The sequence below is a fragment of the Bubalus kerabau genome, chromosome 12 (assembly GCF_029407905.1).
Source record: "Bubalus kerabau isolate K-KA32 ecotype Philippines breed swamp buffalo chromosome 12, PCC_UOA_SB_1v2, whole genome shotgun sequence".
NCBI classification, from domain to species: Eukaryota; Metazoa; Chordata; class Mammalia; order Artiodactyla; family Bovidae; genus Bubalus; species Bubalus kerabau.
The window spans coordinates 34,742,216-34,764,784 of record NC_073635.1 but is presented as its reverse complement, the minus strand read 5'-3'; the positions used below and the strand labels follow the sequence as shown (position 1 = coordinate 34,764,784).

At 50.4% G+C, this 22,569-nt stretch overlaps 1 protein-coding gene across 1 annotated transcript in view; it reads right to left on the bottom strand.

The window, feature by feature from the left end:
• SPATA13 (spermatogenesis associated 13) overlaps nucleotides 1-22,569 on the bottom strand; it is a 107,672-nt gene that overhangs the window by 50,274 nt on the left and 34,829 nt on the right. The window contains exon 2 of the mRNA XM_055542532.1: nucleotides 9,512-11,110. Within this exon, the coding sequence (XP_055398507.1) occupies nucleotides 9,512-10,957 (1,446 nt within the window). The 5' untranslated portion in view covers nucleotides 10,958-11,110. The remainder of the gene's footprint in view (nucleotides 1-9,511; nucleotides 11,111-22,569) is intronic.

Here is a 22,569-nt window from a genome sequence, read left to right as displayed (position 1 = left end):
GTACAAAAAAATTGCAGATAATAAACTGCTCACAAATCAACATGCAGTTGTTGGGGTTTTTGTTTGTTTGTTTGTTTGTTTGTTTTTCACTTACGCAACCTGCTTTCCTCATTGATACAGAAAAGAAAAAAACAGAGACAGACAGATGGGTTTAGGAAAATCAGCGGCTGTCTTAGATGATCAGGTAACAAATCCTTCAGAGAGCAAACATGCTCCAGGAAATGATGGGGGCGGGTGAAAGGAAGGTGTGCAGAGGCAGGAAATGAGACGCTGGCTCCTTTAAGCTCATGCCCACGGGGCAGCTTGGGGAGAACCAGCTGTGGCTATGCTTTGACACCGTGCAGCCTCGCCAGAGACAGGAAAGAAGAGAGCTCGCTTTCTGGGTGGAGCAGAATTGTAATACATAAAACCAAAATGTACACTTTACTCAAAGCAGAAGTCCAGAGGGAGAGAGGGACAGATGGGGGAAAACCCCTCAGACTGAAGCTCACATCTGAACAGCGAGGCTTTGCCAGAAGACATATTCCTTGCAAGACATGTGAAGTGTCCCGCAAATTCTAAAACTGAATCATTGAGCAAACTTCACGTGCTTCTGAAGTACGGCCATCCAGGGGACACAGCTTTGATTGCGACTCTTCCTAGAACTACAGACACCAGCGAGCCAAGACCTACCCCAACTCTGCCGCAGGCAGTAGCCCCCAGGTGCTCTGAAGAACAGCAGGTAACCACATCCATGTTCTCCAAGAGTGTTCCCTTGCTTTAGAAACACTCTCTTTGAGTGTAGGTGGCCGGGCTGGAGCCCCACCTGGTCTACCTTCTCACAGTCCAGCAGCTCAGCGCAGAACCACCCAGGGCTCAGAAAGCCTGACCTAGACCTGCCAATTCACACCCGTCATCAACGTCTGTACACAGACGTGTGTGTGGCCTCGTTAACCCTTGCTTCCCGGCACAGCTTTAAGTGCTTTCCCTCAGCTGTGGGAAGAAAGCTGGATATGGAATCAAAAGAGAAAAACTGCTGGCTCTGTGTGTGTGTGCTCCGTCGTGTCCGACTCTCTGCGACCCCACGGACTGCACCTGCCAGGCTCTTCTGTCCATGGCAAGAACTCTGGAGTGGGTTGCCATTTCCTTCTCCTGGCAATCTTCCCCACCCAGGAATCAAACCTGCATCTCCTGCATTGGCAGGTGGGTTCTATACCACTGAGCCACTTGGGAAGCCCTCAAAAGAGAAACACAAGAGCAATTAATGCTTGCTCTCTCCCTGGAGAGTGCAGCGCTGGTGTTACAGACTTCAGTTGTCCTGACAGGTGTAAAACTGATGATTAAATGTGCTGAAAAGAGTCTATGAGCCTATGGCCTTTGTAACTTGTTTGATGGGCAGAATAGGTAATTCATTAAAAATGCAAATATTAACGTTCACGCGGACACAATTTACTACCGATCACACAGTTCTCTGAGCATAAAAAGACCCTTACTGATAACTATGAGAAATCTGGACTCTTGAGGTCTCCCCTCCCCTGCCTTCATAATAATCATTCAGAGGAATTCCATTTGGGGGACTTAACACCCCACCCCACCCCCGACTGTCCTACCATCTCAGAATCAACAGCAGCACAATGCAAGAGCTGACTCACTGGAAAAGGCCCTGATGCTGGGAAAGACTGAGGGCTGGAGGAGAAGAGCGCGACAGAGGATGAGATGGTTGGATGGCATCACTGACTCAATGGACGTGAGTCTGAGCAAACTCCAGGGAAGCCTGGTGTGCTGCAGTCCATGGGGTCAAAAGAGTTGGACACAACTGAGTGACTAAACAACAAAAACAACAACAAAATGAACGACAGAGAGTTGGACATGACTGAGCAACAACAAAAATGTTCCAAAATCAAGAACCATTTTAGAGCTGAATATGACAGAAGCCTATTGTTCTTCTAAACCTTCTTGGACAGGAGACCTTGTTGATGCCATCTGAGCTCCTCTCTATAGAGAAGGAGAGGAATCAGGATGCAGGGAAGGAGGCAGGGAGGCAGGGCTCAGCTGACTCTCTGGGGAGGGTGAGGAAGGATGGTGTCTGTGTTCCCAGCATCAGTGTACTTCAAGCCACAGTTAGCGGTACAGTCATGCCACTCAACAGCCCCGAATGCCTGTAGAATCCAGGAAACCAAGGTTTTCTGGATTAGAACACAGAACACCACCTTCATAAACATGCCTGCCTCTGTGTTTCAGCTGAGGAGATCTCAGGCACCCCTAACTCCTCCCCCTCCCTCTCAGCCACCTCCACCCACATGATGACTACATTCTTCCATCATTCAGTCTCAGAAGGAATCTGTCTACGGCTCTTGTAGAAGCAGTAACTCTCTTCCGTGTCTCTAATCCACTCTCCATCCTAAGAGGAGAGTGGCTAAGACTCCTCAGCTGAAACACAGAGGCAGGCATGTTTATGAAGGTGGTGTTCTGTGTTCTAATCCAGAAAACCTTGGTTTCCTGGATTCTACAGGCATTCGGGGCTGTTGAGTGGCATGACTGTACCGCTAACTGTGGCTTGAAGTACACTGATGCTGGGAACACAGACACCATCCTTCCTCACCCTCCCCAGAGAGTCAGCCGAGCCCTGCCTCCCTGCCTCCTTCCCTGCATCCTGATTCCTCTCCTTCTCTATAGAGAGGAGCTCAGATGGCATCAACAAGGTCTCCTGTCCAAGAAGGTTTAGAAGAACAATAGGCTTCTGTCATATTCAGCTCTAAAACGGTTCTTGATTTTGGAACATTTTTGTTGCTGCTCAGTCATGTCCAACTCTCTGTTGTTCTAAGACACACATCAGATCATGGCTCGCGGTTCAAAACCTCATCCTATGTGCCTTGCCAGCTCCAGCTTCACCAGCCACACCAAACAACTCACTGTCTGCCACACGTTCTCTGATGCAATTGGAAACGAGAGAACGGCTGCTCCCTCCACTATACCTTTTTGCCCCTGTCCACCTGGACATTTCATCCTTTAACATTCAATTGAAGTATCACTTCCTGCAAGAAAACCTCATAAATTCCCCTGGGCTCTAAGTTCTGTTTTCTGTGTCTTTGTTAAAATCACTGCTATATTTTTATAGGCTTGATTTATTTATCTGGGTGTCTCATGAAAGCAGCTACTTACATTCTTTCCAAATGATCTGATGCTATCATCACATCCCCAGAGTCTGCAGCCTGGGAAATCAGTAGTTAGAAACCTTCATGAACGGTTGAGGGATGAATGGGGATAAAGGAGCAAGTAAGTGAGCAGTTCTGGGTTTCAAGGGAGCAGTTCTCACCCTACACCCAGGCATGACTTTATAAAAAGAACTCGGGAAGGCGGGGTGTCAGAAAAAGAAGGACGCGACTTTACCGGGATTCTTTCTTTTCGGCAGCTCTCACTGATGATGACTAGACCGGTCACCCCTCCTTTAAAGGGACAACAGTCCAGCCAGTGAACTTGACTGGTCAAGTAAACCCGAGCCTGATGAGACGGCTGTTCACCAAGAACACCCTGGGTAAGAGTCTGGGGCTATGGGTACAGGGACCCCGGGAGGGAAGGCATGACCAGGAGCACCTGGTGTTTCCAGAGAATCTAACGTGGATGCTGCCAAAGATTTCCAGTGTGCTTAATTCAAAACTTGCAGTATAAGTATTTCAGATGAATAATTTATGCCTCAGAAAGAACAAATCCAGATGTGCAGTGGAACCATGCTGTAAGTGACACTTTTATGTCGTATATCAGGGAGTGGATCAGTCACACACTGTGTCCAAGGGCTGCCCACCACACCCGAGGCTCTGACCTTCCGGACACAGCGGGGCTCTGGCCTCTGAGCCACAGGCCCACCACAGTCCACACAGCTTCCTCTCCTGTGCCATCGAGTGACGCACCCAAACTGCCAGGAGAGGGATGGAATGAAGGTCCTCAGTGATTGGCCCGGCCCACCCCAAGCTGCCAACTCCACCCAGAAAATCAAGAGGAAGGACTCTGCTCTGGGCAAGGACCCGCGGAGGTAGGAGGTGGTCCACACTCCATGGCAAGAATGCGGGATGTGGGGACAAGAGAAAACGGTGAGGAAGCGTGCAGACGGCGATGACGCCAGCATCTCAAAACTGGCCTTCACTGATTCCATCTCATTTAATCCTAAAAGCCATGCAGTGGATACTTTAAATTCTGTTTTACAGATAAGGAAGATGAAAGGATTGCACCAAAGACTGGGAAACCAGAAATGGTCAGAATGTGTTTGTATGCGGGTCCCAGCAGAGGCTCCCCAGGCTCCGATCCCCCTGGAGGCCCAGCTCCAGGCCCAGCCACGGGGCTTGGGAGGGGACGGTACCCTCTCCAGGCCTCAGTTTTCGTGTCTAAAGCAAACCCCAGAATGCTGACCTTGAGAGGGCGGCTGAGAAGGACCTTTATTAACTGAACAAATCAGATAAACAGAGGTTGCTATGCATATTTTAGTTGGATGAGTCAATGACATTTTAAGAGTTCCAATGTGAGCTGGTAAAATTCCAGCCACCACCCCCACCCCTCAAAGGGGGAGTAGCCATTGACGGTCAACATATTTTAGACCAAATGCTTTATACCACCGTTCCTTCTGGCTTGAAAGGTTTTAAAGCCATTTCTGGGAACTGGTGTTTGTACTCTACAGAGGTTCATGTCCAGTTAATAACAGAGTCCAGTGGAAACACCAGGGTTATAAGTCATGCTTAACTCTTTCAGGAGTTAACGCTTCTCCTTCCTGAACCAGGAGTTAGCTCGACAGAGCTGGAAGAAAAACGCCCAAACCTAACCTACAGGACATCAGGACCGCGACAAGCCTGGCTGAGACAGCAGGTGTCTACCCTCAGTGCCTGAGCTATTCCCCTGCGGGCCCTTTTCCAGGTCCAGGTCACAGCTCTGAGGCACGAGCTCCAGCTGAGGCGCTGTGCCCTTACTGTGCAGCCTGGCTGGGCCCTTACTGTACAGCCTGGGTCTGTACCCTTACTGTGCAGCCTGGGTCTGTGCCCTTACTGTAGATGTAGAGCCTGGCTGGACCCATTCCAGACTCAGAGAAACTCTGGCTGGAAGGTGGAAAGTGATTTGCAGAGTTTAACTGGTATGTACTGAAGAGCCTGACTGAAGGTGGCAATTTTAACTAACAATGAATCTGATAACAGCTAACATTTATGCTTTGTTATTAGTAGTAATAATATCAATACTAAATAATACTATAGTTTTAATTATATGGTAAATAATATGACAAAATAAAACAAAATTTTATTTCTAATGTATAATACATATAAATGCTATATGCTAATGATACTAATATTAAAACCATATATGTTTAAAATATAAAACAATATATGCTAATGATATTAATAATAAAGATATTAAGCTAAGCAATCTTAAGGTACTATGAGTGTATTTCAGGCACTGTGGTATCTTTTGAAAGAATATTTATGTGTTTGGTTATGTTTGGCCACGCTGGGTCTTTGTCATTGCGTCTGTTGTTTCACTCTCTGTCCTTCCTCATGTCCTGGATCTCCTCCCAACGCTTCAGAGCCCTGTTACCTCTGAGATCTCTGCGGCAATAAATTCCAATAGCTTTCTCTCTGGTCATCTTTCTTCCCAGTTCTCTTTTTTAGAGACAATGGATTAACTTCTCAAACAAACAGTTCTGAGCTTGGCCCTTCTCTATTCAAAGACATCGCTGATCCCTCAATGCTTATCAAGTAACATACACATTCTTTATGTGGAATCCAAGAATCCACAGTCTGAACCTAATGATTTCAGCTTGACCGGGATGGTTCCCCGACACCAAATCAAACTGTTGTGTCCTGTTCTGTGAAATCACGTAAAACCTCTGTGCCTCTGATCGCTGAACTGCTCCACTTCCACTCCATAACTACCAGCAGAAATCTCACCTTCTTCAAACCAGATTTGATCACCCCTATTAAGCCTGCCTGGATTTGGTGCGTGGGTAAGAACTACAACCCTTGTGAAATCCCTCAGCATCACGGTTTTACCCCTGTTGTGGGGTTTAATTCACTCGGCGTATTCTACTATGACTTAGATACATCTTAGGTCGTCGATTGTCTCCCCAACATCGCCCACTGTTCCTCAGAGCTACATCTGAGTGTCCGGATGGGGGACTCGACAATTTGATCCATAAGGGTGTAACACGGTGGGTGTCAAAATCAGTTCTAGAAAACACTGACCTTACCTGACCCCTGTTTGAAGGAGTCAGGTCAATCTAGGATGGAGAAATCACAAAAGGAGAGTGAACAGCAGACCGTGACAGCTGCTGGGAGGCACTGGGCCGAGCGTTTAGCACGTAATTTCCTTGGTTCTTACAGACCTCCAAGATAGAGGGAGCTCTCCCGTGCTCTACCCTTAAGGTGTTTAAGGGTCTGCCCAATGCTGGGCATCTTTCAAATGGCAAACTAAAAGCCTGAAGCTCCCCGTAAAGGAGTTACAATGGATTCTCATCACATGAAAGAGTTCATCTGTGGCACACTCAGCACCACCGGGAACGAGGGCATCCTTTCTGCAGGACCAAGGACAGGGCCCCAAATTCAGCCAGTGAGCTACTGGGTGACTCTGCAGGGACACCAGCAACCACACTACACCCTGTGCCTGCTCCCTCATAAGGGAACAGGTATAAACGCTCAGCCGCATTTTTCAACCAAGTAACAATTTCAGTTTCATTCCCCAGGTCGTCATTGTTACAACAACGTTACCACTAGGTGGCAGGAGTACAACGCTGTGGACGTGATCTTGGGACACAGTCTTGTTCCACTGTGGGCAGTTTTTCAAAGATTGTCACTTTCATTTCTAAATGATTCTAAGTTAAAAAGTTATTCTCCTTTATTTAAAACTGCATGATAATAAGCATGTTAAATATCATAAAATGTACAGCTTTCAATCTTTTAAAATTCAACAATACCCATAGCTCAAGCTAGCTTTAAACATGTAAGTGGAATCATACATACTACGTACTAAGCTGCTTCAGTCATGTCCAACTCTTGGTGACCCCACGGACTGTAGCCCTCCAGGCTCCTCTGTCCATGAGATTTTCCAGGCAAGAATACTCGAGTGGGTTGCCATACCCTCCTCCAGGGGATCTTCTGGACCCAGGGATTGAACCCACATCTCTTGTGTCTCCTGCATTGGCAGGCAGGTTCTTGACTACTAGCTCCACCTGAGAAGCCCACAAGTGGAACCATACTGTCAATAAACTAAGAAAATAACACAGGGTACATTAAAATATAGTAAAGGCTGATACTTAGTTTTATTGTGGCTATATAAGATTGACAAATACTGCTTCTAACCTAGAAAGAGTGGAATTGCTGCATTTTAAAGCAAGGTGCTCTCTGGTTTGTTTTGTTTGCTTCATTTTGCTTGTACTTTGCTTCTAAATGACAAAATAAAAGAGAAGGTTTCATGTTATATTTTACAAGTACTTCTCTGCAAGTAACAGAGAAGATATGCTGAAGATTACTAGCATACACAGCGTAAATTGGGCAAAATCAGTCTTTTCTCTGTTCGTCATTTACTTTAACAAGCACGTATAAGAGGAAGCTTGACGTGTTACATGAGAATTTTGCAGAAATGAATGCAACCTAAAAATGTAATAAACATCTTAAAGAAAATCTGTAGCATTATCCACATGCACGCACTATTAACTACTTGTGTCCTGCTTTCTCTCTTCAGTGATCCCTTGTGGGTAGAAACTAAGTGCCATAAACTAAGAACAGCAAATATAAACGTGAAATTGTATAATGGTCAAAAATTACCCTGGGAAGTAAATAAGTCAGAAACTAACTCCTGAATATATTTAATTAATATGTGCTCAGGAATAAAATACTTTAATGGCTTTTTAAAAATTATTACTAATTTTGTTAAACAGAAAATGAAGTCCCCACCTTTAACACAAAGAACCCTCTTGACCCCAGAAAATCCCTCTTTTGAGGAGGAGGGGGGTGTCCTAAACTATCGGTATGGCAGAACGGGGTGCTTGGTGTAAGGAATTACTGGTCATCTCATCATCCAAGCAGAAGTGAAGCCCAGACTGGCTCAGGCCTTGATGGATAACACAACCCATAGCAGAGGCAGGACTCTTCCCTTGGCTGGCACTGAGTCCCATTTCCTTACAACTGCTACACGGACTCCTTTTAGGAATATGCAAATGAGCAAGTGGTCATCAACAAACAGGACCTCTGGAAGACAGATTGGCCCCGAGGTCTCCATTCAAGCCTGGATCCAGAAAAAGTGAGGCAGTCTCACTCTCTGGCTACCCAGGGATGGGTGAGGTGGACTTAGATCTCCTGAAAGTGATCTGTGGTAGGCCCCCTTTCTAAGGCTCCCTATAATGCAGAGGTTACAAAATAGTTCAGAGGCTGCCCTGGCTTCCGAGTTTGCTGCATCATCATGCTCTCTGCAGGCATGAAGGCAAAACTGAGGTCCTCTTTGGGGGCCAACGGGAAGGAATCGCTGCTGGCACAATTTATACCTGTGATATAGTCTAGCTTCCCTGGTGGCTCAGTGGTAAAGAATCTGCCTGCCAATACAGGAGGCACAGGTTCAATTCCTGGATAGGGAAGATCCTTCGGAGAAGGAAATGTCAGCCCACTCCAGTATTTTTGCCTGGAGACTCCCATGAACAGAGGAGCCTGGTGGGCTACAGTCCATGGGGTCGCAAAGAGTTGGACACAACTGAGTAACTAAACAAAAACCACACAGTCTAGGAGCTTATGGGAAGAATCCTTTGCAATACAGACAGAAGCATGCATCTCTTCTGCTCTCAGCTCTGTAAGGGAACGTTACTGAATGCATTTATAGAGTAGAAATTACACAGTAAGGCTGCCTGGATCCTTGACAGGAAATGAAAAGAACATTGCTCCCGGAGCCTTGACAGTTATTAGTGAATTTGATTCATGAGGTGCTTGTGTTCTACTCTAAAAATAAGTACAATAACCATCATAAAAGTTTCTCTGAGCTATCATCACTCAGGGTTGACAGGTATAACAGTGCACGTTTCTAATTCACTCTTGGGAAATGAAGCCGATTTAGAACATGTAATGGTCTCTTAACAAAGAATCTCATTCACACGAACTCTGTTGGAAAGGGCATGGAAACAGTTTAAAGCAGAAGGAGAAGGAAAGTCATAATAATAATCATGTCTCAAAGATTAGAATTTTGAGAGCCCCAATTAGCTGCATGGAGTACAAGAGAGATGCCTTCAACTTTTCCCCCAAATCTAGCTCAGAGCTGGGCTCATCTCTCCTGGAGGAACTGTGTGGTATAAATGCCACCTCCAGCAGCTTCACACAACAGCGGTACATTTCACAACAAAGAGAGAGGTCACTTCTTAACCTGAGAAACAGCAACCTTACAAGAAGACTCCTGAGGGCAACACAGCTCAGAGCACTACCTCCAGGCAGGTGAAGGGACCACCTGTGCCCATCTCAGGGGGAGGAGGGTGGTGCTAACAGGCACCTGTCATGCTTGGCAGGCCACCAAGGATCCTTACCTCTTCTGTCTTGTCTTCTGGACCGTCCGCCCCCCCATGGCTGGGCTGAGCGTGGCTGCTGGCGCCGCTGTCCTCCCTGCCCTGGTGACAGGTGGCTGGCAAGGCCTCCTGGGAGGACCCGAGACCTTGCTCCCTCTGCGCGGGCCCCTCGGCCCTTTCCTCGCTGTCCGCTGAGCTCAGGGACAGCGCGCTGACACTGCTGGGACACTTGGCACTCGCTGCATCGGGGCTCCGAGGGCTGGGGGGCTTGGGCGTGGTGGGCCTCAGAGGCCCTAGAGGATGCTCAGGCTCCGAGGGAAACCGGTCGCCAGGTCCCGGTTCGTCGGAGTCTCTGTCCAACATCTCCCGGGCCAGTGGGCTGGACGGAGAGCCCTGGGCGCGAGGAGCGGCACCTTCTGGGACCGCTGCCCTGGGCGGTCCTCCTGCACCCACCTGGCCCTGGTCTCGGGGCTCCGCAGGCCCCCGTCCGCACCCCTCGGGGGCAGCAGCCGCGCGGCGTGAATAGTCATCGTGCAGCCGGCTGAGCGGCCGCGGCCCGGACGCTGCATTCCCGGAGTCCCCAGTCCGGCCGGCCGTGCCACCCCCTGCGAGCCGGAGCACGCGAGCCAGGTCCGGCACCCGCAGCGGGCTCCTCCAGCGCCTGGGCCTCGTGGGGGCCCCGCTCGAGCCGTCGGAGTCAGCCGACGAGCCGCTCAGCGTCCTGCGGGGGCCCCGGCCCTCCTGCGCGGCCCGCAGCTCGGCCAAGTGCGAGGCGGACTTCCTTCGGAAGGAGCTTTTCCCGAGGAAGGTCAGGCTGTCGGTGCTCTTGCTGCGCCGGCAGACACCGTTCCGCTCGGGCTCGCGCGCTGGGGGCTCCGGCGCCTCGCACGCCGCCGGCCCGGGGGGCTCCGGGTCGAGGAGGCGGATGCGCCCCAGGCCGTAGGCACGTCGGAGGCTCCGCGACCGGAGGGCATTACGCGCGAAGCCGTCTTCCGGTTCCTCGGGGTCCGAGCCGTCGGAGGCAAAGCCGGGCCCAGGGGCACACCTGCCCGCAAGGGCCCCGGCCGCCTCGCCGTTGGGGACGGACTTGCCCAGATCGCGGTCCGAGGTTCCCTCCTTCGCCGTATCCCACCCCTCCCGGTTCTGAATGCCCTGGAGGACCGAGGACTTGAGTTTTTTGAAAGAGCCCATTTTCCGGAAGGAGGCCAGGGCGTTCCACGTGGACGAGCTGCCCACGAGGCCGGCGGGCCGGGGCCGCTCGCGGTCGGCGCGCGTCCTGCCAGGGCCGGCAGAGAAGAGGCGCAGGATGCGGGCCGGGCTGAGCCGCGCCTCCCGGGCGCCTGCGCCGCCGCCGCTGCAGCCGCCGTTGCGGCACGCCGGGTGGGTCCCCATGCCGGGGTCCTTGGGGTCAGAGATGGAACCAGGTACCGCAGGTCCACGCCCGTGGCCGTTCTGCGCCGTGGTCATGTTCTCGGGGCCGGGGGCCCGCGGGCGCAGGTCAGAGCGGCTCAGACCCACGCGCGCCTCGATGTCCCCCGGCCCCACGTGCAGGCCTTCTTCCTGGGGGCCTCCGGCCTGGCCTTCCCGCCCGCCGTGCACATTGGGCTCCGCAGTCACCGCCTGCAGCAGAAACAAAGCAGGGAGTTAGCCCCGTCATGCCAAGAAGAACCTCCATCAGCGGAGGCTTAGCTATTTTGTTTAGGAGTTGCTAACAGAAAACCAGGCCTGCCGATCACATAAAAACTCTTTGCAATTACTATTCAATTACTATTAATAAAATGTTTTTTCCTGTAATTCATAAATGAAAAGGGAAGAATGCAAATTTTGCCTATGGGTTGTGCATTCCTTATGATGGTAAACTCTGAAATCCACCCGCACTTGTTTCAAGAAAACTTTTGAAAAACTGCTAGAATGAAAAAGCCAAGGCATGGTTCGAGATTGTGTTATTCAAAACAGAAGACATCATCAATTATCTCTCTCTCACACACACACACTCCAACAATATTCCAAAATATCACAGAGAAATTTGAACCAGGTTCAATTTAACACAGCTCATAGGAGGCGAGTGCTAAGTACACAGGAGGCGTCAAGCAAGGAGTTGTGATGTCAAGACAATGAGCTGCGTATTGTCTACAAAATACCCCAAACTCTAAAGACAAAGATGCAAAACACCCCCGGGGGCCACCAGAGCAGGAGGGACCAAGCTGACTTGACCTGAGGTCAGGCTCTGGGAAGGAAACCACATTAGAGGGGCCTCGGACCAAAGATGCTAACTGGCTGGGGGACCCCAGAGAGTTGAGGGTAGTACTGAACTATGAGAAATCCGGACACAAATTCATATGAAACCAATAGTGCACATTCGTCCTTCCTCCCTCGGCCCAGAAGCCCACCGCACAGTGTCTGTGCTCTCCCCCAGTGAACGTGCAGCTCCATGGCCTCTGCCCATCAGGTCAGCCCGGCCTTCCCGGCAAGGGAGCATGGCTCCCCTGCTCTCAGTGAAGGATCAGAGATGGAATCAGGGAGGGTGCTCATCATCGTTTACCAGGTGCATGCATGTCAGACCCCAGCACGAGGCGCTTCAGAAACAAGATGGCACTGGCAACCCTACGAGGCCAACAGGACTATCCCTGTTTTATGCACCATCAGATGGACGCCTGGGCAGGTTAGGGAAGTCACCTGAGGGTCCCACAGCTCTCCTACCCCAAAGGCTATGCTCTTCTCCACTGCTTCAAACTAGGATTTGAACACAGGCATCCAACTCCAAGCTCAATGCTCCAAGACATCGTTCAGTCGCTCAGTTGTGTCCGACTCTTGGCGACCCCATGGACTGCAGCACCCAGGCTTCCCTGTCCTTCACCATCTCCTGGAGCTTACTCCTGGGACAGAGCCAGTGGCAGCCTGTGCAGAAGTAAGTGGCTCTCTTTCCAGGATGACTTAAGAGGCGCAGACAACCCTAAGCACCTCCCTCACATTCTGTCACAACCCAGGCCCAAAGCTTGCCCATCCCAGAGCCAGCCCTGAGATCCGAGAATGGTCCGTCAATTGTTGCTGTTGTTCACTCACTCAGTCGTGTCCAACTCTTTGCAATCTCATAGACTGCAGCATGCCAGGCTTCCCTGTCCTTCACCATCTCCCAGAGCTTACTCAAACTCATGTCCATTGAGTCAGTGATGCCATCCAACCACTTCATCCTCTATCGTCCCCTTCTCCTCCCACCCTCAATCTTTCCCAGCATCAGGGTCTTTTCCAATGAGTCATTTTCCAATGAGTCGGTTCTTCGCATCAGGCGGCCAAAGTATTGCAGTTTCAGCTTCAGCATCAGTCCTTCCAATGAATATTCAGGACTGATCTCCTTTAGGATGGACTGGTTGGATCTCCTTGCAGTCCAAGGGACTCTCAGAGTCCTCTCCAATACCACAGTTCAAAAGCATCTTCTTTGGTGCTCAGCTTTCTTTATGGTCCAGCTCTCACATCCGTATATGACCACTGGAAAAACCGTAGCCTTGACTATATGAGCCTTTGTCGGCAAAGTGATGTTTCTGCTTTTTAAAATGTTATCTTGGTTTGTCGTAACTTTTCTTCCAAGGAGCAAGCGTCTTGATTTTATGGCTGCAGTCATTGTCCAGATAACCCTGACTTAAGTCAGGTCCTGGAAGTCTTCATGACACAAGTCAAGACGGATATTCTGAGGGGCTTCCCTTTTGGCTCAGCTGGTACAGAATCTGCCTACAATGTGGGAAACCTGGGTTCAAGCCCTGGGTTGGAAAGATCCGCTGGAGAAGGGAAAAGCTACCCACTCCAGTATTCTGGCCTGGAGAATTCCATGGACTGTATAGTCCAGGGTTGCAAAAATATTCTGAAGACAACATTAAAGATAGAAGAGAAGGAGCAAGGTAAGTATACAGACCTTGAGGTAGGGTCCCAATCTGGCAAAATCCTCTAACATGCAGAAAAAAATCCTACCTTATGCAGAGATCTCCTCTGCTCCTCCACTCCAGATTCTGACAGGTTTGTCTTCTTTTGCCCCTAGCTTGTGCCCACTGAGGGGGATTCCCAGGGAGAATCATAGTTAAAGAGTTGATTCCATCTGGGGCCAGGGAGGCTCCACAGATGCAGACCCGGGAGCCTCTCTGAGGTCCACTTACCCAGCTCCCTTCATCAGAAGATGCCTTCTGAGGTCTACTGTTCAGAAAGGTGAGGGGCCTGAAGAGCCGGGGGCTGCATCTGAATCAACCGTATCAGCAACATCCTGACTCACCCCGGCACCAAGGTTGGATTCAAAATCTAACACCAGCCGCAGAATGAACCTAACACCCAGCATCGCCTACTCACCTATTCTGGTAGGGACAGGCATTGTGGCTGTTGCTGCTTCTCACAATCTTGAAATGAAGCAGACAGCTTATGCCTATTTCCATGTCCATTCATAGGCACTGACCGCACAGTAGGTAATAACAAAGGTCCTGTTACGAGCTGCAGAAGAGCAGACAGTATCCCGGACCCTTGTACTCTGGCTGGATGAAGACAGTGTCTTGACACCACAGCCAGAGGGCGCTATGAGACCTTCTGTAACCAAGGACCCGGGGTGAAACTGATCCTAAGGGCTCGAGGGGTGCAAGGAAGCCTTGCTTTCATGTTGGGTGGTTTGAGAATGTTCCATAGAGAACCAGGGGCCAGGTCTAGATCTAAACTGTCACCTGAATCTTGAGTAAAGCCATTTCTGTCATCCGTGCTTCAGCACCATCTAGAAAATAAGAGATGTGGACATGTGTGTGTATCTCTGTTGGCCTCTGGGAGATGGGCAGGATCCATGATAAACTCAAGGTGGTGACATGGCAATGGCCCGTTCTAGGGGGTGGTCTAGCACAGGTAGAGGAAGCTGTCCGTTGGCCCACAGATGGGGGGGTCCTCCAGCCTGTGGGACTCTCTGAGGTGAAACCGTAAAGTTCTTTGCAAGCCAAGATGACAGTTGACCCTACATTAAGAACAATATGGTTGGAAGGATGGCTCGATATAATAGTGGAAACTCGGTAAAAACAGCTTTAGAAAAGCCTAAACCTTCCTTGGTCTAACACTGTAAGAGTATCTGCAGGTGTCGCCTTTGAGAAGCCATTGCGAATTCCCTAAGGTGAATTAAACCCCTTACTCTATGGGTTCCAGTTGCTGTTGTTCGGTCGCTCAGTCGTGTCCAACTCTTTGTGACCCCATGGACTGTAGGCCGCCAGGCTCGCCTCCTACATTGGCAGGCAGGTTCTCTACCACTGAGCCACCCGGGAAGCCCAGGCAGCTCACCAAATGGCTTTACCAAAGCGTATTCTAATGCCATATATTTATATTTATTATTTGAACAGGTTCATGTGGCTGCCTTCAGAACAAGACTGCTTAACTCTGGGAGTAAGAACTGTGATTTGCACAATTATTCAAGTTTATATGGATGTGAATTTTGTATCCGTCATCCTGCCTTACTATAATATCTGTACCAACAACTCATCATTACATACCACCATGTTATTCCAACAAGAATATGTTCAAATTTTTACAACACTAAAAAGCGTGCGCTTAAAGCTTTATGTAAGTTTCAGGATCCAGTAAAACACATGTGTATCTGAGTTTCTAATTGGGGCAACACGCTTCTTAAAAGACCAGTGACTTAGTATTCTATGAACAACGTGATTGTTGTCTGTTGCTTGGAACGAAACTGAAAATCACGGAAAAAAGCTTTTCCTGGAATTTCCGAGTAACATACCAACTTGCATTATTTAGAACTAATACTTTGACCTCTATTCAGTAACAAGGGCTGCAATTCAATCAGTGGTTTTGTAGCCAGTCTTGTAAATTACGGGAGCTCAGCCAGAGATATTTATGAAGAGAGCTACAAGAAAGAATTTTAGATGGGAATATTGTGAAATCCATTGTCTACCAGCTGGATTCTGGACCGTATGAACTTCAGAAGGGAACATTTCTTTTCATTCGTAATGAGAATTCTCTGAAAACAACCATGATCAGTAATTTTTAAATAAGAATTTGTACTCGAATTTGAAATTCAGGAACATATAACAGGCTCACGTACAAATAAGGAGGTTTTTGTAACACATTAGGGTAAATTATAGAAAAGGCGACACTGGAAGACAACCCAGAAATCTGGATGCTCAGGGGTGAGTGCACAGAGTCCTGAGTCACAGCACAGCACAGAGACCAGGACCCGCCGTGCAGCCATGACAGTGAAGCGGCAGCCCTGGCAGCAGGGAACCCAGCTCCAGCCCCAGCACTGCCGCATGCTGGCCAAACCCCAGGGTCATCCCAGCCCTCTTCCTTTCCCTTCCCATCTCTCTGGTTTGGCCTGAAGTTTGGAGCGTTTCAACAGTCCTGGCCTTGCCCCAGCTCCAATACCTCCACCGGGATGGCTAGCTACCCTGACCAGTCTCCCGTCCTACGGTCTGACTCACTCCCCCCTCCGGCCACAGTGTACTTCCTGTGTGCAAACGGACAGGCACCACTGCATCGAGTGTCCCTGGCTGCCCCTGGACCTCAGAAAGAGTCGCGTCTCAGCCCAGCCCGCCACACCTTCCCTCTACGAATGTTGACACTCACAGCGACCCCTCCTCATGCTGTGATGCTCTCGGCCACTTCCTTGCTGGCTCTCGGAGCCATTCGCAGCCATTCTTGTCTGTGTTGGGAAACCACGGTCCCCATGCTCTCCTGACCAATGGCTTCCGGCCATGTTGGCCAGTGGGTGGGCCCTTGGGAGACACTGAGTGGGGGGTAAAGGGAGAGGCAGGGTTTCCCCTCTGCTCAGGTCTCAGCCAAGACTTGTTCAGCACCCCCTCCTTAGCTCCCACTCTTGCTGGGGTCCCCGCCTGTCTGAGCCCCCTTCCCAGGGCCTCAGTCCTATACAGAGGGGCCAGGTGGCCCCCCATTTCCCTCCAGCCTTGGGAGGCAGCACCTTCCCGCTACTGTCTGCCTGAGCTCTTCTGGCTTCTCTCATTTCTCAGCCGAGTAAGAGGATCCTTCTATTAGCTTCTCTTTTTGGAATACCTGAAGATGCTTCTCCTTTCCTAACAGACATGCGCTCTGCCTAACTATCTTTAACTCAAATCAGTTCTTTCTTGGGAGGCACGGTCTCCTTCCTCCCAACTCAGACGCCCCCTAGTCCTCAGGGGAACCCCATGTGCACCACCGTTTCAGCCCTCGCCACGCTACTCTGCAGCTCTGGTCCCTGTCTGCTCGTTCCACGACACTCTGTCGAAGTTGAGAGGCAGAAACCAGGTCTTACTGAACTGTGTCCTCTGCATCCAGCCAGTGACTGACTGGAAGAGGGGCCCACTGAGCCAGACCGTCGTCAGCTGTGAGGCTGGCCGTGCACTGGCCAACGGTCAGCACTGCCTTTCGCTGAGCTTGTCCATCTCACTCTCCGCTCCCCATCCCTGTAAGGTCCTTTTCTTCTCTCGTTCATTCCAACATCTTTCCCAGAGCCTTGCTGAAATCGAGACTCTAACTGGGAGCTCAAACTCCAGTCCCTCACCTTATGAACAGGTTGTGTTCTAACGACTCTTTGCAACCACATGGACCTGCCATCCATGGACATCTCCAGGCAAGAATACTAGAGTAGGTTATTATTTCCTCCTCCAGGGGATCTTCCCAACCCAGGGATCGAATCCAGGTCTCCCGCATTGCAGGCAGATTCTTCACCGTCCGAGCCACCAGGGAAGCCCAAGAGTTACTTACAGGTGATCTATTTTCTCATAGACTCTGTCCAGCAAACCACATTTAGCTGATAATATAGTGAATTTAACCATAATTTATAACATTTCCTATGCACCCAAGATTCAACGGTGGGTTCTAGTTTCAAAGATGAAGGTCCTCCCCCACTGCCCATCAGTCCTGAACACAAGACCCTCTCTCTGTTCTTCCCAACCCCCATGTGCACATGTCAAAAGAAGCCTGTCCCTCCCCGGGGACCTGGCATCCTCAGCGTCTTTCCAGGAGAAGATGCAGGAAGATGCTTCAGCAGAGTGGAGCTCTGGCTTCATTTAAATACCCACATGTACACCCATGGCTGATTCATGTCAATGTATGGCAAAAACCACTACAATATTGTAATTAGCCTCCAATTTAAATAAATAAATAAATGCCCAATCGTGTAACTGTCTAAAAACCGAAAGTATAAACAAAACTGTAGCTGGACGAGACTGGATCACTGCATCTTTGGGAAGGGTGTGGATTCTGTACAAGGTGTGACTGACTGGCTGGCCTTATCTGGGTCACTAGGCTAAATCGCATTCCTGCGGGTGAGAATGGGGTTTCCCAGTGAGGATGGAAGTTTGCTTTGTCAATTCCAAGGGTTTGCCAAGGCAGGCCTTAGGCCAAAGAGAGGAAAACCTTCCTATGGTCTCTGAAGTTGGGGGTTGGTGGGTCTAACCAGGTGTGCTAGGTAGGTCTGCGTCTGCACTTGGGCTTCCTGGCCGTGATCCTGACATTCAGCAAAATGCCAGCCTCTGAACCCCGCTCCCGCACCCCACTCTAAACCTGGGGTTGAAAGGCCTTGGAAGACTTCAGGAGGGGCACCGCCAAGGAACGAGCTGCATACGGCCTTCCTGGTTCTCCCACCTCCTCCCCGGCCCCCACCTTTCTCTCTCAGTGAGTAAGTCTGCAGCAGCAAGCTCCCAAGTTCACGGTGAGGACTACCTCGTGCCTGCAGCCACCCCCGAAAAAGATGTCACTACGGCAACAGGACCTCCCAGTAACGGCACTGACTATTCAGAGCAAGGAAGGTTTTCCAGACGGGCAGCTCTGATCTAGAAGGCACTTTGAAGGTCACTGGAGCAAAAGCAGCGTTTCTGCTCCCAAGAGGCGATTTAGCAGAATCCAGAGCCGTAGTGACCGGGCTCACCCTGCAGGCTGCACGGAAGTCCCCTCAACACAGCTTGTATACCCAGCGCTTGGTAAAAACGTTTACAAGAGTGTGTGTGTATATATATATATATATGTGCTGCGTGCACTTATTTTACTGCCCAAGTCCTTTGGTTTTGTTCTTTGCATAAAGTGCGTCTCTGGACATAGATCCCCAGTTCACAACACTGCATTTTGGAGAGGACAAGATCAGCCTACCACCCCATTTCCATCCAGTTCTGCCTCAGTTTAGCGGGTGTGGGAGCAGCTGTGCTGCCAGCCCTGAGGACAGAGGAGCAGAGACCACCTTCTCCTGCTCATTCACTTGGTGGCCCGTGTGCTCACGCTGATTTTCATAGGAAAACAGTTGCTGGAATGCCTCGTTTGTCTGATTTAAACTGCCTGCTTCACTGAACTGACACGTGGCTGTTGGTTCACGGATATCCTCCTTCAGGAGATGCCCTGGTACCCATAGGTACCAACGAGACCAGAGCCGTGGTTACCGGCCACTGTCCCTGAGCAGAGGCCCCCAGTCATACCCCCACCTCAGGGGGCCCGGTAGGAGCTCAGCGGGGTGGAGGGGGGCAGGCTGCTTGGATAGAGGAGGGGGCTGTGGTGATGAGCCCTCCCCGGGGACATCGTGTGTCCCTCTGCGGCCGAGGACCGAGGACCCTGGTCTCTGCGAAGGAAACCTCCTCTAATGAGGGGCCCCAGCCTCACTCCAGAGGCTCAGAAAAGCCGACAGCTCCGAGTGCAAGGAAAACCGGACGGAGGGAAAGACCACACATGTCTCAGGCCCTCACTCAGTGCCAACTCCTCAGCTCACGTTTGTCCTTCAAAAAAGGACTAGCGGGCAACTCAGGAGAGCCCCTCAGTGGCTTCTTTTGGGGGGTTACTATTCTTTCTACAACAGAAACTTGTGCCAGAAGCTCCCATGGGACTGTCAGCTGCTCCATCATCCGGCTTCTTGCCCAGGGCTGCTGCTGTAGGCAGGTGGCCGCCCCTGGGGTTGTGCACACTGAAGTCTTCTGGACGGCAAAGATGACACGCCTTCTGTGGACACAGCCCTGCCACTGTCCACTCTGTCTACTAGCCCACCACTCCCTGCAGGGGGAGCGAGTGTGGGAGACCGGACAGGTTTCTTCTTTCTCTCTAAACACAGCCCACGAGCACTGTTCTCTCCTCCCAGCTTCAGTCCTTACCCTCTCCCCAGCCTGTCCTTCCGGACTCCCCAACCTCATGCAACATCCAGCTTTGCCCATGGGGAGACAAGCCACCAGCCGGACCATCCCCCAGCTCCATTTGCCTGATGCGATGCTGCTGGCTCTCACAGGTTGGAAGCTTCTGGAAGCCCAAGGGAATGTGGCAGGGACACATGTGAGACTCAGGAACACCAGGGCCCCACCCCCGTGACACAGGGCTCCACGACATTCTGAATATGTAGGCTGCTCAGAGGGCCTGATGTGAAATGAGCACTACATTCTGTCTTTTGTGAAGAGCTCAAAACCAATTTAGGTGCTTTAAAAAAAAAAAAAACACTAAAGAATAACAATGATGGAAGTGTCTTGAACCTAAAAAAATCAGAGTGGGAGGGGAGGGGCCGGGTCTCCCTGGAGGCCCAGGAAAGTGAGCACCAGGCAACCAAGAAAGGACTAGGTCTGTTTCCCCTCCTAAACCACGAGCCACCAGGGGCTGCAAAGGACCCAGCGACTGCAGACAGGGCCCGGCGAGACCCTTGGTGAGACCAGCCTCAGAGAGTCAGGAAAGCCTGCCCAAGTCTGCTGGTTCGTGTCCCTGGCTCACGACCACTTCAGAACCGTAATGACACAGCATCTCCCTGGGTCCCCACTGTCCCTCCTAGGACGAGGGCTCTGATGCGAGGCTGCGTCTCAGCAGAAACGTCTCCTCCCTGCCTTGCAGCGGTGACACGAGCAGCTCAGGACCATGTGCAGGTGACCCGAGTAGGCAAACCAGAAAGAAGCACCGACGGCTTCCAACTGAACAGATCATCTGCGGCTTGTTGTGAGACTTCATCTTGTAACAAGGGGCTTCTCTGGTGGCTCAGAGCTTAAAGCGTCTGCCTCCAATGCGGGAGATCAGGGTTCGATCCGGGTCGGGAAGATCCCCTGGAGAAGGAAATGGTAATCCACTCCACTATTCTTGCCTGGAGAATCCCATGGACGGAGGAGCCTGGCAGGCTACAGTCCACGGGGTCGCAAAGAATCAGACAGAAAACCTCACTTGAGGCTTCATCTGTTCATCCATTCGTTCCACCACTGGTGTTGGGACAGACAGAGGACAAGAGTGGGGACAGTGGACACTGTCTCAGCCAGCTGGGAGACACATGATTAAACAAGAGACTGTAAGGAAGTCTGCGTGGTTATGACACCCCGACGGGCTCCCTCAGGAAGTGACATCAGGGCCAGGACTGCAGGGGAGGAAGGTGGGGGCACCTGCAAAGATCCTCATTTATTGACTCACCTTCGACAAGAACTGTCTTTCATTCCCTCGCCCCACACCTTAAATGTGACAATCTGGTTTCAACACCGATCTTCTAAAATTAAGAACTAAATGAAGTTAAAGCCTTATACCTACTGAGGTTTAACAAAGAAACAGAACAGGCTTTTTCAACAGTTACTGTTGATGTTTTGTGACGACTGCATTTTCCAGCTGAATTCCTAAAATCGCCCGGGTCCTAAGCACAGCCCTTGACTGTCTCGATTGGGGTTGGGACATTTCTTGCTGTGTTTATCGCTATTATACTGTGTCCCCTGAGGGCTCTCCAGTACTGACACTGAGGTCAACATGGGCCTGTTCTTCAGGAGATTACAGTCTTGTCCAGAAAACAACAAAAACATCACTGCAGCTGCTAAGTCGCTTCAGTCGTGTCCGACTCTGTGCGACCCCATAGACGGCAGCCCACCAGGCTCCCCCATCCCTGGGATTCTCCAGGCAAGAACACTGGAGTGGGTTGCCATTTCCTTCTCCAGTGCATGAAAGTGAAAAGTGAAAGTGAGATTCCCATTTTCTGGGAATTTTGTGTTTTCTGCATAATTTTGTAAAAATTTAGGTTAAAAAAATCCCTACATCCAACAAAAAGACAGCATACATGTCAAGACTTCTGCTTGCCCTCAAACTAAACCAAGCACATAAATTTCTGCAAAAGGCTAAGCTTTTCTTAATTTGCTTCTCTTTCTACACTTAGCAACAGCCTGTTTTGGACAGCTAGTTAAACAACTGCTTAATAATGGAATTATTAAGTGTTTCTTTTGACTGAGGGGCTGCATGAGAGACTTGCTGAGAAGCCAGGGCTCATGAACTGGGAAGTTTGGGACCTTCTGGGCCAGGGTTGAACCCAACTTGCAGCAAAGACCAGCCTGGAACGTAGTTTCTTCCACAAGGCCTGATTCATGACCGACTAGGAGCAGCTTGCTCAGAAATGTGCACGTGTTCAGGACAGGCCTGTCCATGTCACCATCGGCTACCACGTGTACCCAGACTGTCTGGCAGCTGTTAGCAGCTCAATAAATATTTGATGAAACGTTCAGGGACTCCTTGTGAACACTGAGTCTGCATGCCTACAAAGTAACCCCACCCACCTGTAGGAGGGACTGCCAGCTTCTCTCCGGAACTAACTGTGCATTGTAAGATCCAAAAAAGAGTCTTTCTGTCTCCTTTCCCACCTCTCCACCAAGAAAAATGAGAAATAAGTCTGAGACTTTGAGGAGCCACTGAATTTAAGCCACAAAAAATTCTGTACCTCAATTCTCACTTTCAAGACCCGGCCCTGAAGGGAAGGCCCAATGTCATCGTGGTCAGGCTCTCCCAACACACACGTGACTTTCACCACGTGTCACACACGGAGACGCGGGCCCCATGGCACGTCCTCAATGGTGGAGTTCAAGGAAACCATGAGGACGAAGGGCCAGGAGTCCCCTCTTTGCTGGATTGGACACCTGGCTACTCATTAAAACAGATTTCATGAAAGGAAGTTCGTGTCTCTGTGAGGAATTAAGAGAAAGAGGGAAAAGCAGCCTTAGGGCATGACTTCCTTTCCTGCCAAGGGACGGGGATGCCCCCAGGAACCAGTCTGCATCCTCCACAGAAGGGTCTGCCGCACTTGGGGTGGGAGGAGAGGCTTGCAATGAGGCGACTCCTAATATGCTCCCCTCATGGAATCAACCCTCTGCTCC